General features: G+C 54.8%; 1 protein-coding gene across 1 annotated transcript in view; it reads left to right on the plus strand.

The window, feature by feature from the left end:
• The window catches only part of PRRC2B (proline rich coiled-coil 2B), an 86,144-nt gene that overhangs the window by 31,277 nt on the left and 42,043 nt on the right, over positions 1-12,824 (plus strand). Inside the window, exons 4-9 of the mRNA XM_080819350.1 lie at positions 1,835-1,937; positions 4,663-4,735; positions 8,462-8,605; positions 10,792-11,033; positions 11,495-11,616; positions 12,049-12,191. Coding sequence (XP_080675476.1) covers positions 1,835-1,937; positions 4,663-4,735; positions 8,462-8,605; positions 10,792-11,033; positions 11,495-11,616; positions 12,049-12,191 — 827 coding nt within the window. The remainder of the gene's footprint in view (positions 1-1,834; positions 1,938-4,662; positions 4,736-8,461; positions 8,606-10,791; positions 11,034-11,494; positions 11,617-12,048; positions 12,192-12,824) is intronic.

The raw sequence follows: 12,824 nt of genomic DNA on the forward strand, positions 1-12,824 counted from the left end.
TTACTGAGCCCTGCAGATGCCCTGGCCGTGGCGGCTTCTGTAAAACTTCCTGTACTTACTTCAGACAAGATGTAGAGAGTAAGCACACAGTTCAGTTGGGTGAGCATGAAGGAACAGTAAAAATAGGGTCTGAAAAGCTGTTTTTATATTTTTCCAACAGTTTATTTAGGGGTCATACAGGTTGATGGTAAGGCCTGACTTTCAGGATCAGCCAGGCCACTTCCTTCTAGCTTTCTGGAGCCGGGATAGTGATCTGCTTTGTGTGCTCCGGTGTCCTAGGAGGTATGAGGACACCCAGGCGGTTGTAGGACATGGAGGGGCTGACGCAGGTCGGGCAGCCGGCGTGGAGAGTGTGCTGGCGGGGATCCGCCGCTGCTGTCGTTTTGTTCAGACGGTTGACGCCACAGACTCTGTACCAACGTGGATATGGTACATTTCAACCCAAGAGTTGACATGCCTCCACCCCAGTTCCAGAGAGTGAGGACAGGGCCTCACTCCCTGCTTATGTGGCTCCTGCCGTCGTTGGCACAGAAAGGGCCAGGGGACCTGAATGAGGCCGGTCTTGCAGACGCACGTCAGCCAGGGGGAAGGTAGAGACAAGGCTCCAGATGAGGCAGTGGACCCCAGGCTCTGGTCCTCTGCTTCCCTGGGCCATGTCCTCCCTCGGGGTTGCAGGGAGGGGACGGGCTAAGGGCCACCACCACTGGGACTCTGTGCTTAGGTTTGGAGAACACAAAAGTGACGCTATGCAGAAGCTTCTGTTGTAGGTAGAAGGTGATGTGAGAGGAGATTGGTGGCCTTAACTTTGTGGTGATGCTGCCCACGGGGCTTCTTGGGTCATGCTGGCCCCGTAGCGTGTACGTGTGTAGCGTTTGGCCTCAGCTTACTGGTGAGCCTCCGGCATCGGGGGAGACTGGCCGAGCGGACTGCGGCCCTCCTCGGGTCTCATCGAGCAGAACGAGTGACCAGAAGGCTCCGGGTGAGCAGACGTCGTCCTCACAGCCCCTGGTTGCTTGTGGAGTGTGTATCAGCCAACGCAGGCTTCCTTGCAGGGCGCTCGGGCCCTACCTTGTGAACTTCAAACCCCCTTTGACCCGGCAGCTCCACGTCTGAGAACTTAGACGACTGAACAGCACAGAAGGATGCGAAAGATGGGTCTTACAAAGTTCTCGTTGCAGTTTTGCCAGTAATGGGGGAACACTTGGGGATGGGGCCTGTCCAGTTGTACTGTTGCTCTAAAACCAAGAGTCGAGCCGTGTGCCTTCCCGGAGCACATTAGATACGTTAAGTAAAAACAAGTTACGAATTGTATGTGTGGTGTCATCCCACTCACGTTAAAAAAATACTATGCTAATATATATAGCAAAATCTGCTTGGTGTTTCACTCTGGAGGATGAGATCGTGACAAATTCTGTGTTAGATATATTTATACATTTATTTTTACTCCGGGCACATATTTCTTTTATAAGCCAATGAGCAAAATCACATCTCACAAAGGCATCAGCCCCCTGCACTGCCGTGAGCGCTTGGTCAGGAGTCCGGGCCTCGGAGCCCCTTCCCTGTGTGACTCAGTTTCCCTGTTGGCGGCTCCTCCAGCCCTTGCTTATGGTGAGCTACCAGGTGGTGCAGGGGCAGCTCTGCCTGGAGGCCGAGGACCGTCCTGCCCAGCAGACGGCCATGGCTAGGCCTTGGAGGGGGCCCAGCTTCTCGTGGGCTCTGCGGTGGGAGAGTCTGCCGGGGAGAGCTGATGGGCTGCTGCCCAGGCTCTGGGAGGCTCGGAGGGGCCTGTGCGCGCCCGCGCCTGTCTGACCGCCGTGCCCCCTACCTTGTCCAGTTCCAGTGCGACGGGCTCTCCGCCGCCGGAGTCGCTGCCGCAGCCGGGTTTGCAGAGGCCTGTCTCCAGCTTACAGAAGCCGACACAGTCGAGCAGCCAGGAGGTAGGTGCCGCGTGACCTGCTCCTTCTAGAGGCGAGCCTGGCAGGGGGCCCGTGGGAAAGGCGCACGGGACATTGTCTTGGGTCCCCTGAGGTGACTTGAGTCTGCAGCTTTTGGAGAGAGGCCCCAGATCCAAAACAGAGTACAGACACCTAACTTGCTTTCTGGTGTCTTACCTTGAGGGGAGGTCACTGGGGTGAGTTCCAGGCCAGATCAGGGGCCCCTGGTCATGCTCCATGGGGACCGGTTAGGTCACAGGAAGGTTTGGGGGTCAGTTGAGAAACAAAATTAAGCAAGCTCCTTTACTGTCAGACCTCTCGTCAGTGTCTTTTGTGTGCTCGTGTGTGCTGTGACTCTGTAAAGACAGTGAGGGGCACTCCCTGAACCCATCTGTCCTAGGAAACCTGTCTAACTTAACGTCTTTAGAGACAAGTGTCTCTGAGAACACACTTTGGGAGATACTGATCTGTGACCCTTCGCTTGTTGATGCATTTAAAGTCTTCTGCTGGGGGTGCCTGGCTGGCTTAGTTGGTGGCACATGTGACTCTTGATCTTGGGGTTTGAAGTCACATAGAAATTACTTAAAAAAGAAAATCTTAAAAATAAATAAATAAAGAGCGTTTTCCTAAACAGAAAACCAGGATTTAATCAGGCAAGGGCTCATAATGTAGTCAGGCCATCAGAGCCTGTGGATCTCATGGGTCAGTAGGCCGATACACTTGGTTGTTGGCTAGAAATCCAGATGAGACGCCTGCAGATCTTTTAGACCACGAGACGTGTAGACAGACACCTAACATTGCGCAGCTGTCTGGAAAACGACCTGCACTGCTGTATTTTCATTTAGTACTGCTCCCTGGGCAACAGAAGGTCTGAGATGCCATCCCCAACCACTGGGGAGAGTGTATGGCCTCGCCAGAAAGGCACCCTCCCCCACCTGACACCGAGCTGTGCTTTCCATATTAAAGGAAGAGGTGAGAGAAGCCCACATTCGCGCGAAGCTCCCCTGTTCGCTGGCCTGAATCCACGAGTGCCTGGCGCCCAGCCAGAGTCCAGAGTTGCGCTTGGCTCTGTCTCCTGGACTTGGAAGCTAGGAGACTGGGGCAGCCTTGGTTCGCCACCCTTGCTGTCCGCCAGACTCGCCTTGGGAGCTGCTAGAAGTGGATCTGTGCCGGTCCCCCAGGACTGCAGAGTCTAGGCTGGGCCTGGCGTGGGCCTGACGTCTGCTGAGAAGAACTGCTGACCATAGTGACCAGCGTACTGGTCACTGCCCCGGGCTCAGCTCTTCCCACGGGATGGCGGTGAGAAGGGAGTCCCAGTATTTCCAGCAGCTGAAGCCTCGCCCCGAGAGACGTGACAGCACTTTGTAGAGGCATGCCAGGAACTCTGACGGCAACATTAGTGCCGCTTCTCGGCCCTGGAGCCATTCTCTTCCCGCTCGGTGCCTTTGGTGGGCAAGGGCAGGGGCACCATGGTGCGGGCTCAGACACCATGTGGGAGGCTGTGGGTTGCCGGACTGGCCCGTCCCAGCAGCCCTGCCCTGTTTCATCACTGGCACATGTCTTCCGTGGTCTGTGCGCAGGGGCCTGTGGCCATCCCAGGGCACCTGGCCACTCCTGATACATGAATGGATTGTGAGACCTAGTCAGCTCTGCACGGAAAATGAGAGAGACTGTGGTGGTGCTGGGGCAGGGCTGGGCGGACGGGCTTGATACTGAATGTGAGGTCTGACCCTGTAAGTGCTGAGATGTTCTGCTGCGGCAGCTTTGTTTTGTGCATTTTTACCTTCCGTTGGGGGTGAGGGAGGCTGCTAGGTTGAATGCTCTGTGGGAAAGACAGGTGGGCTCAGTGGCTGGGGACTCGATGGGGCTTGGGACACAGGCTGAGCGGGGACAGGTGTCCTGGTCCTGCCCTCCTCACTGGGACTAGTCACTTGTTTTTTTGTTTTTTTTTTTTTTTCTAAAAGATTTTATTTATTTATTTGACAGACAGAGATCACAAGTAGGCAGAGAGGCAGGCAGAGAGAGAGGAGGAAGCAGGCTCCCTGCTGAGCAGAGATCCCGATATGGGGCTCGATCCCAGGACCCTGGGATCATGACCTGAGCCGAAGGCAGAGGCTTTAACCCACTGAGCCACCCAGGCGCCCCGACTAGTCACTTGTTTCTGAGCCTCAGCTGGGAGAGGACTAGAACCTTCCCAGCGTGTGGGCGGGTTTGCTCAGTGCGGTGTGCCTCGCAGCATAACGCCTCACCTGCCGGGAGCTTTCAGCACGGCTGTGTGAGCCCCGAGAGTCCAGATCAGCAGAGAAAGGCCTCCCTTGAGTTGCTGTGCCTCGTAGGATGACAGTAATTACAGAAGGTGGCGTAGCAGCCCTTCCAGCGAAAGATGAGGCTCTGGGCTCTTGCCCATGAGCCCATGGTACATGGGTTTTGAGACACGTGCTGGAATTGGGGTCTGGTCGTTAACCTCTGGAGCCAGGCATAGTAGCGCTGTGTGGGCAGGAGAGGCGACCTGACAGAATGTTCTGGAGTGCAGTCTGAAGGGGACATGGGCTTGAGTCCTGGCTGTGCGGCAGGACCAGGACGTGAGCCGGCCGACCCCTCCATCCTACTCCTCACCTGTGCTGTGGGCCCGGCAGCCCCTGACCCTCGGGCGGCCGCATAGGTGGGAAGCCGGGTGGAAAGCAGACCAATGGCACTGGCTTTACTCTCATTCCCTTCCTTATTTCAGAACACAAATTCAGTGCCAGGTGGACCAAAGTCATGGGCACAGCTGAATGGAAAGCCAGCAGGACACGAAGGTGGTAAGTGTGGGCAGTGGTGTTGGGCTGGGTGTGTGGGAGGCATGGGTACCTTTTCTGGACTGTTCCCTTGGGTCTTGGCAGCCCTTGGCCTCGGGCTTTGTGGGATCTCTGTGAGTGAGCTTCTGGTCCGTGCAGCCTTTCCCTCTGCCCCAGGGGTGGGAGCGCCGATTCCGCCAAGCTTGTCAGCTCTGGTTTCCAGAGTGTTGTGAGTCAAGGCATCCCTCCTGAGGTGCGTGGGGAGGCTGGACGCCGGCCTCCACGCTCTGACCTGGCAGAGCCACTGGTGGCACCAAGAGCTGCTCGGCAGCGCGGCCGACAGGCATCTGCTTCCTCTCGCCCGGGCCTGTGGGGAGGCAGTGTGGCGTGGTGGGGCGTGAGCTGTGGGCCTGGGCCCTGGGAATCGAGCAGCTTGCGTTTTGGATGGTGACACCGTACTTGCTACCGTTCACGGCCTGTCCGACCCGGGAAGCCCTTGGGCCAGCAGAGCCGCAGCCGAAGCGGCCCCACAGAGGGAGACAGGAGGAGGAGCTCAGCTCCCTGTGCCTGCAGAGGGGACAGCCAGACTCCTCCCCACCACCAGTGACCAGAGCCCTCAGAGAATGCAGGCCCTGGCTCCATGGGTACTTTTGAGAGAAGCCAAAAATCCAGATTTTTCCACGTGAGCCCTCCTAACGTGTCCCTATTAGCTTGAATATTTCTAGCACACTGCGTGCATCCAGCTGCGTGATGCCTCTGCGCTGCAGGGAGGGGGCGGTCGGGGGGTGTGGGTGGCCGTGAGCGCTCTTCCTCCCGCGAGAGCATAGGCTGCCCCGTGTACCCTCTGCCCCCGGTCCTGGCGGCACCCTGGGCCTCCCGCGTGCCCGACAGCCGGGGCTTGGCCAGCTGCCTTCTGTAGCTCCTGTAGAAGCGCCGCTGACGCCCGCCTGCCCCGCGCCCTTCCCTGCTTGCCGGCGCACGTGTGCCCCTTCTGGGAGGGAATCGCCGGTGCTTGGAGGCTCTGTCCTCAGTCTCCGGTGCAGAGTGACACATCAGTCAGCAGCATGCCGCATACTGTCAAGTTCCAGCTCCTCCAGAGGAGCTCGGGGCTGGAGAGCTTGGCGGTGTGGGTCCCATCTGCGAGGGCATTTTAAGTCTCTGGATGAGGTAGAGGGGGCCGACGAGTGGGGGATGGCATGGGGAGGGCGGCAGCAAGTATCTCAGTCCCCTACAATTAGGTCTTTAAAGAGGCTTTATAAAGGGCACTCGCTCGATTGTCTTCACAGTAGTCTTTATCTGTAAGGCTCGAAATTAAAAAAAAAAAAAAAGATTTTATTTATTTGAGAGAGAGAGAGAGAGAGTGAGAGAGGAGCACAAGCAGGGAGGAGAGGGAGAAACAGCCTCCCCTCGAGCAGGGAGCACGATGCAGGGCTTGATCCCGGGATCCTGGGATCATGACTTGAGCTGAAGGCAGAGGCTTCACGACTGAGCCACCCAGGTGCCCTGAGAGGCTAGAACTTTTTAAAAGTAGATCAGATGTGTTAATTTGTATATAAAAAGAACTACAGGGGTGCCTTTAGCCCTAGGACCCCAGCACTGGATTCCCTACTCAGCAGAGAGCCTGCTCCTCCCTCTCCCTCTGCCTGCCGCTCCTCTGCCTGTGCCCTCTCCTCTTATCTCTCTGTCAAATAAATAAATAAAGTCTTAAAAAAAAAAACCAAAAAACTACAGAGGTTAAAAAAGCCTAGTGTAAGTTGGCACAAGCTGTGGAGGGCAGCTTGGCCGTGATCCAGGTACTAATACTCATACCCTTCGACCTAGCGCTGCCACTCTGTAGAGGTCCGCCTCGAATGATGCTTGCCTATGTGAGAAATGACACACGGACAGGATACTTCCTGCAACACTGTAAGAGCAGAAGATTGGAAACAGTCACCTGAAATGTCCACCAAGTTTTGGTGCTTTAATGAAATACTACTTTCCAACAAGAAAAACCTTTTACACGGATCTGGCAATGGTACATTCTGAAATGATGGAAAGTGCAGAGTAGCATGTACAGTATGTTACTGTTATTCATGAAAAGATTGGAGATGAGGGAAGATACACTTCAGAAACATGTATGTGCAATAGAGAAGAGTCTGGAAGGGAGCCTCAGAGGAGGGAGGGAGTGGAACTAGAAGTGGCCTGTTTTCTGGGGGTGTTGGAAGTAGGTGGTGGGAGTGTTGGTGGGGGGTCATCCGTTTGTGCCTTTCTCAGGCTTCTTTTGAACCTTGTGATTCTGTTTCCTATAAAAAAATAAGACGTGGTTCAGAAAATAATTCCAAAACATGACAAAATCATTTGTGAATGTCGGATCGCTGTTCTCGGTGGCGGCAGACCCTCCTGTGTAGATGGTGCTGGTCAGGCCTTTTCCACCTGCACTGGCCCCCCCGGGGCCTGACGGGTGCAGGCCGAGGTCGGAGGCTCGAGGGCTCCCGCACCACCACTGAGGGCCCCGCCTGGGACCTTCGGAGAAGCCCCCAGTATCCCCGCCTCGGGTTCGCACGCAGGGGACGCGTAGCCCTGGGGTTGGTGGCGGACCCCTCGAGCACAGACACCTTACGGAACGCTGCTGCTCTCATTGAGATTTTGTTTTTTGTTTTTTTTATCTGTGAAGGGTAAGTTTAATTCATGCGTGGAGTGAGACCTTCGGGACTGCTGGGGCAGAAAAAGCATGGAGTGTTTTTAAGGTTCAGATCTGTATTTTTAAAGTATGATTTTCATATTTCATCCTTGCCAGTGGTTTTTTAACATGCCCGAGCGACTCTGTGAGTCGAGGTCTCCCTTCACAGAGCAGCAGAACTCCTTCGTGACACTTGGAGATTGTCTCTCAGGTTAATCTTCGGTGAAGAATGTGTCGCCTTGTCACCCCGACAGGTTTATGTGACCCTAGACCTTTTCACTGAGTGGGTCGTGAATGAGTTTTTGCGTCGTGCGTCCACACCAATCCCAGCTGCATGTTTCCGGCCCAGTCTGCCATAGCGCGTGGGTCCGTGGGTCCGCCGGTGCTGCTGGAAGAGTACTTGGGGGGAACTGGACTTGGTCGTCTAGGGAGCCAGGCACATCACAGTCGGACGTGGCATGCCGTGACTGTTGTGTTATGTTTACAGGGTGCTGGGCATTTGGTCCAGATGAAAGCATCAGATCCACTGGACCCTGAAATGCACCATTTGCTATTAGCCATTCATCCGAAAAATGATTTCAGGTCCTGGTGCTCAGTGCGGGGAAGGGCTCCCAGAAAGTTAAAGAAGGGTTTCTTCCGAGGGGCCTGTAGTACTGGGGAGTGGATGGGAGAGCCAAGGAAGGAGCAGACCCCAGAATCACAGGAGTGTAATGTTTATTGTTCATGAGAGTAGATCTGGGGTGGAGGCCTTGGGGAGGCGCAGGGGGTTGCGGGGGGTTGCGGGGGGTTGTGGGCACCTTCTGGTGGATTTACCCCTGCATGAGAGCCATTGACCTCCTTTGGCTGATTTCCCCGAAGACCGTCCCTTTCTAGGAGCAGGGAAGGGTCGGGGCTGGAGCGGCTGTGATCTCCTCTCCCTTGCACAGTGTCAGCAGCCCCTGCAGGCCATCTGCGTCCGGCTCTCCTTGTCCCTAGGGGAGTACATGGCACCCGCGCAGGCTGAGTGGCTTCTGGCCTTCGGCGCCGCTAAGGCCAACAGCGCTCTTGCCCCTCTCGGCGCCCCTCACCAAGTCCTCTGCTTTTCTCGGCAGGTTTAAGGGGCTCAAGCCGACTGTTATCCTTCTCTCCCGAGGAGTTTCCGACGCTGAAAGCAGCTGGAGGGCAGGACAAGGCTGGCAAGGAAAGGGGCGTCTTCGATCTGTCGTATGGGCCAGGACCAAGCCTCCGCCCTCAGAGTAAGTGCACCGCGCTCCCTGTCTGGGCACGCGTGGGAACAGCGGACTGCCTTCCTCCTCCTCCCATTCTGCTGCTTAGAAGCACGTGTGCTCTCAACGAGCTGGTGCTCCCGGGCCCCAGGCTCTCTGCCCAGAAGGCGTGCTTATTAACCCTGTACCTGTTCCCTGCCTCTGTGCGACTTACTCCCTAGGCTGGTCTGCCCGTCACTCCTCCTTTTTCCTCCTGGGTTGAGCCAGGCCTGTCCGCACCACACATTCCGGCGCCCCCCCACCCCCACCCCGCCCGTCATTAGACATTCGTTCTGCTCTGCTCGGGTGCTCATGGCAAAGACAGACCAAGGGCCCGTTCACTTTGTCCCTGATTTTAAAGATTTTGTTTATTTGACAGAGAGCACAAGTAGGCAGAGAGGTAGGCAGACGGAGAGGGAGCAGAGCAGGGAGTCTGGCGTGGGGCTCCATCCCAGAACCCCAGTATCTGACCTGAGCTTAAGGCAGATGCTGCACTGACTGAGCCACCCAGGTGCCCCCGGAGCCTGTTTTCTAAGCCAGCCGTTCCTAAACCCAGCCAAATCCTATCAGGAGCCTTTGCGGAGTTTGTTAAAAAGTCTGATTCCAGCCCTGCTCCATCTCCAGCCGGATTAGCGTCTGTGTTTCAATGTGCCCCGCCGGGGATTGTTTGTACCCAGCCTAGGACTTGTCTCCACAGTCCCCTCATCTGGGGTCTGGCCAGGGAGTTGCAGGATTATAGAGCAGTACTTGTACGTAGTATATATATATTTTAAAGGCCTTGAGTGGTCAGAGGTTTAAGATTTTCTTCGGGAATGAGATTTTTCATCTGTTCCGACCGGGGGTTGCGAAATGGTTCTTGTTTGGGTGTGGGAGGGTGGAAGGCAGGGCTTGATTAGGTCTTGAAACATGAGGGACTTCTGTCTGCTTGTCTTCATTAATCTGCAAGGCACCCAGCGTCAGAACTGATGCCCTGTAGACGACGTCCTCATGAGGTGACGCTTTAATGGTGCGTGCTACCTTCTCAGTGGCCTGTGCTGGGTTATTTTGTCTGCTCCAAAGATTGTCACCAAATTCCTCAAGCCAAGCATTGTAGCTTTCTGGGATTAAAATAAGCTGCTTTGTAGGACTATAAAAAAATTCAGACCTAGAAGAAGCTTCTGGGATCAGTTCCATCTGAAGCAGGTGTGGCCAGAGTGGTGACCAAAGCCCTCGCCCAAGACTGCGTTCAAGGTGGTTGAATTGCTGGGAGCTGACCCTGGTTTTGTGGCTCCTATGCTGTGTCTCTTTCTCTTAGGGGTCAAGTACTCGGGGACCTTGTGCTTGACTGAGAAGTGTCAGGCTCATCTGGTTTCTTGTTGGCCTCTGATTCCCCCAGAGCTTGTTAAACTTGACAGTGGGAAATCTCATCTGGGACAGACAGATGGGTTGGCAGGTTGCCGTCTGTGACCTGCAGGAGAGACCCCTGAGCCGGAGCAGAACAAGTGGGGGTGAAGGCCTGGTGGGTAGGGCCACAGACCCTTCCACACCCCAGCTCGCAGGGAGAGGGCTTTGCTTTACCTTATGAACTGTGAATCTCTGACCAGAGCTGTCACGATGAAACTGTTGAAGCATGTCAGGACTTAAACCAATTTTCAAGGTTTTATTTCTAAGTAATCTCTACACCTACCTAACATGGGGTTCGAACTCACAGTCCCAAGATCAAGAGTCACATGCTATACTGACTGAGCCAGCCACGTGTCCCAGGACTTACTCCAGTTTTAACGTAAAGCCCAGTGCTGAGCCTAGTGCTGATTCTGATGGTCCGTGTTTGTGGGAAAAATTAGCCCAAGGCTATTTTCATCAAGGCTGTCCTGATTCCTTTGTGTGTTAGATCTGTGGGTATGTGTGCTTTCTGTTAATTAACGGAAGACCATGTCTTGTTTACACTTGCCTTCTCTGTGAGTGGACCTTGTTTTGTATTTCTCTTACAACCAGACTTCCCACAGCAAGTTCATAGTCATTGGCCAGGTGCCTGCCCTCCACCTTCCCTGACAGATTCAACCACTTGACTCGACTCTTCACTTTTGGGTTTTTTGTTTTTGGTGAATGAGGGGGTCCCTTGACCTTCAGAACCTCACACAATCCCTCCTCCCCCTTCCTCTGTCCTCCCCCCCCTTTTGCCCCCTTTCAATTTCCAGATGTGACAAGCTGGAGGGAGGGCGGTGGGCGAAACATAATTTCTGCCACGTCTCTGAGCGCCTCCCCAACTGAGCTGGGCAGCAGGAACTCGAGTGCGGGAGACGGAGCCCCCTCCTCGGCATGCACCAGCGATTCTAAGGACCCCTGTCTCCGCCCGGCTCAGCCTGTCCGCAAAGGGGCTTCACAGTTCGTGGGAAATGTATACCACCCACCTACATACCATGACATGCTTCCTGCTTTTGTAAGTTTTCAGAGTATGCATTTTTTTTCCCACGAAGTTGGATTGCTCGTGTCCAGCAGAACCTCCTCTAAGTGGTTGAATGTCCACCTCGGTTCTCCTCCCAGTGTCTTTGCCCTGATGTGCCCTACCTTGGAAGTTTGCATTACTTCTGCATTTTTCTCTCCCGTTTTCAAATCTTAAGGGTCTTCGGCGTTCTTTCCCTGGTGATGTGGACATTATGTTAGCCTTGGTTCTTTAGAAAAAGGAGAGGCAGGCATTGCCCATGACACCACAAGTCCCCTGGTGTACTTCCTCACGGCAGGAAAGAGAAGGGGGAGACGGGGGTAGGATTAACTGGGCAGCTCCAGGACTTGCCTGTCTCTTCTTCCCAGTTTCCATTTTCCAAAACAAATTCAAATGCAGGCGGAACTTGGCATTTGAGCCATTACCAGAAAATCCTATTCATTGATGTTATGTTTCAGATGTGTTCACCGCAGTCATCAGAGAACCAGGGTACAGTGGAACGAGGATCTTTTCCCCTTCCCCAGCTCCGTCTTGAACCCCGTGTTCCTTTTAGACAGTTCCAGATGAATGACCAAGATGGGTAAGGCTCCTGTATTACATCCCGCTCGGAGAGCGCGCCCTTGCTAGGGGGCGTTGCGTGAGGTAACGGGCTCATGTACCAAGGTGCTCTGTCTTCTGCAGACCGCAGTGGGCCTGGAAACCAGCCTTGAGCTGCAGGGTGTGTGGGGTGGATGAGGTCGGGCTGGGCTTGTGCGTTTGGGACAGAGTTGAAGTTCTGGAACGTGTTTGTGGCTGCTGCCCTAGGCTTTAGTGCCGAGTGTGTAAAACTGAGGCAGAGCTCCTCTCTGGTGTACTCTCGTTATAGGCTTCTTTTAAGAGGAGACGATTTAAATATGAAATGCAACTACAAACCCTTGCAGTGTGGGACATACTTTTGGGAAAAGTATTAGGTTTTGCTTCCATCTGTATGTCTGACATGAGGCCAGATCTTTACTCTTCTCGCCCTCGTCAGGAAGGAAAGCAGGCTGGGTACCACTCGCCCCATCCGCCCGCTGAGGCAGCTGGTGGGCCGGGCACCACGGCCCACCATCATCAACGCCGAAAACCTGAAGGGCCTGGATGACCTGGACGCCGACGCCGACGATGGCTGGGCAGGTGGGTCGTGGGGCTTTCTAGGCCAGAGCCGCTCGCTGGGCAGCCGGCTGGGCGTGTGTCCGTCAGCACGCGGGAGTGGGCTGCGGGGCGGGCGGCAGCCTCAGGGTGCACCCCCGTGGGTGCTGGCTGGCGGTCCCTTCCTCACCGAGCTGTGTCCTTTGTTGGTCTTTGGTCTCGCTCTTAGCTGCAGGGGAGGTTTTGCTAACTTTTGAAGAAGACGTTTTAGAATGGAAAAGTTAAACAAAACCACCAGTGGGGCAGTGAGCCCCAGCTTCCCGTCACCTGGCTTCAGCAAGTACCATGCCCCGTCTGCCAGCCTGCTTGTTTTCTCTTAAAATTCTTTTTGTTTATTTGCTTTCAAATGCATTTTAATTACATGGAAAGGTGCTCATCTTCACTGTGCAGTTTTGACAGGGACACACATGTGTAGCACATTTCCCATTGAGAAGACTTTCCGGAACTTTCCCCCGTCAGCCGGCCAGCCTTCCTCCCCCCGACTCTGCCCAGGGCCTCCCCTTTTGTGAGGGAGGTTCCCTTATGAATAATATTTTCATTTGTCTTCGGCAAATACCCAGGAGTGGAATTGTTAGGTCAAAGGGAAGATGAGTGGTTGGGCCTGTGAGACCCACCCAA

Source organism: Martes martes (assembly GCF_963455335.1).
Source record: "Martes martes genome assembly, chromosome: 12".
Lineage (NCBI taxonomy): Eukaryota > Metazoa > Chordata > Mammalia > Carnivora > Mustelidae > Martes > Martes martes.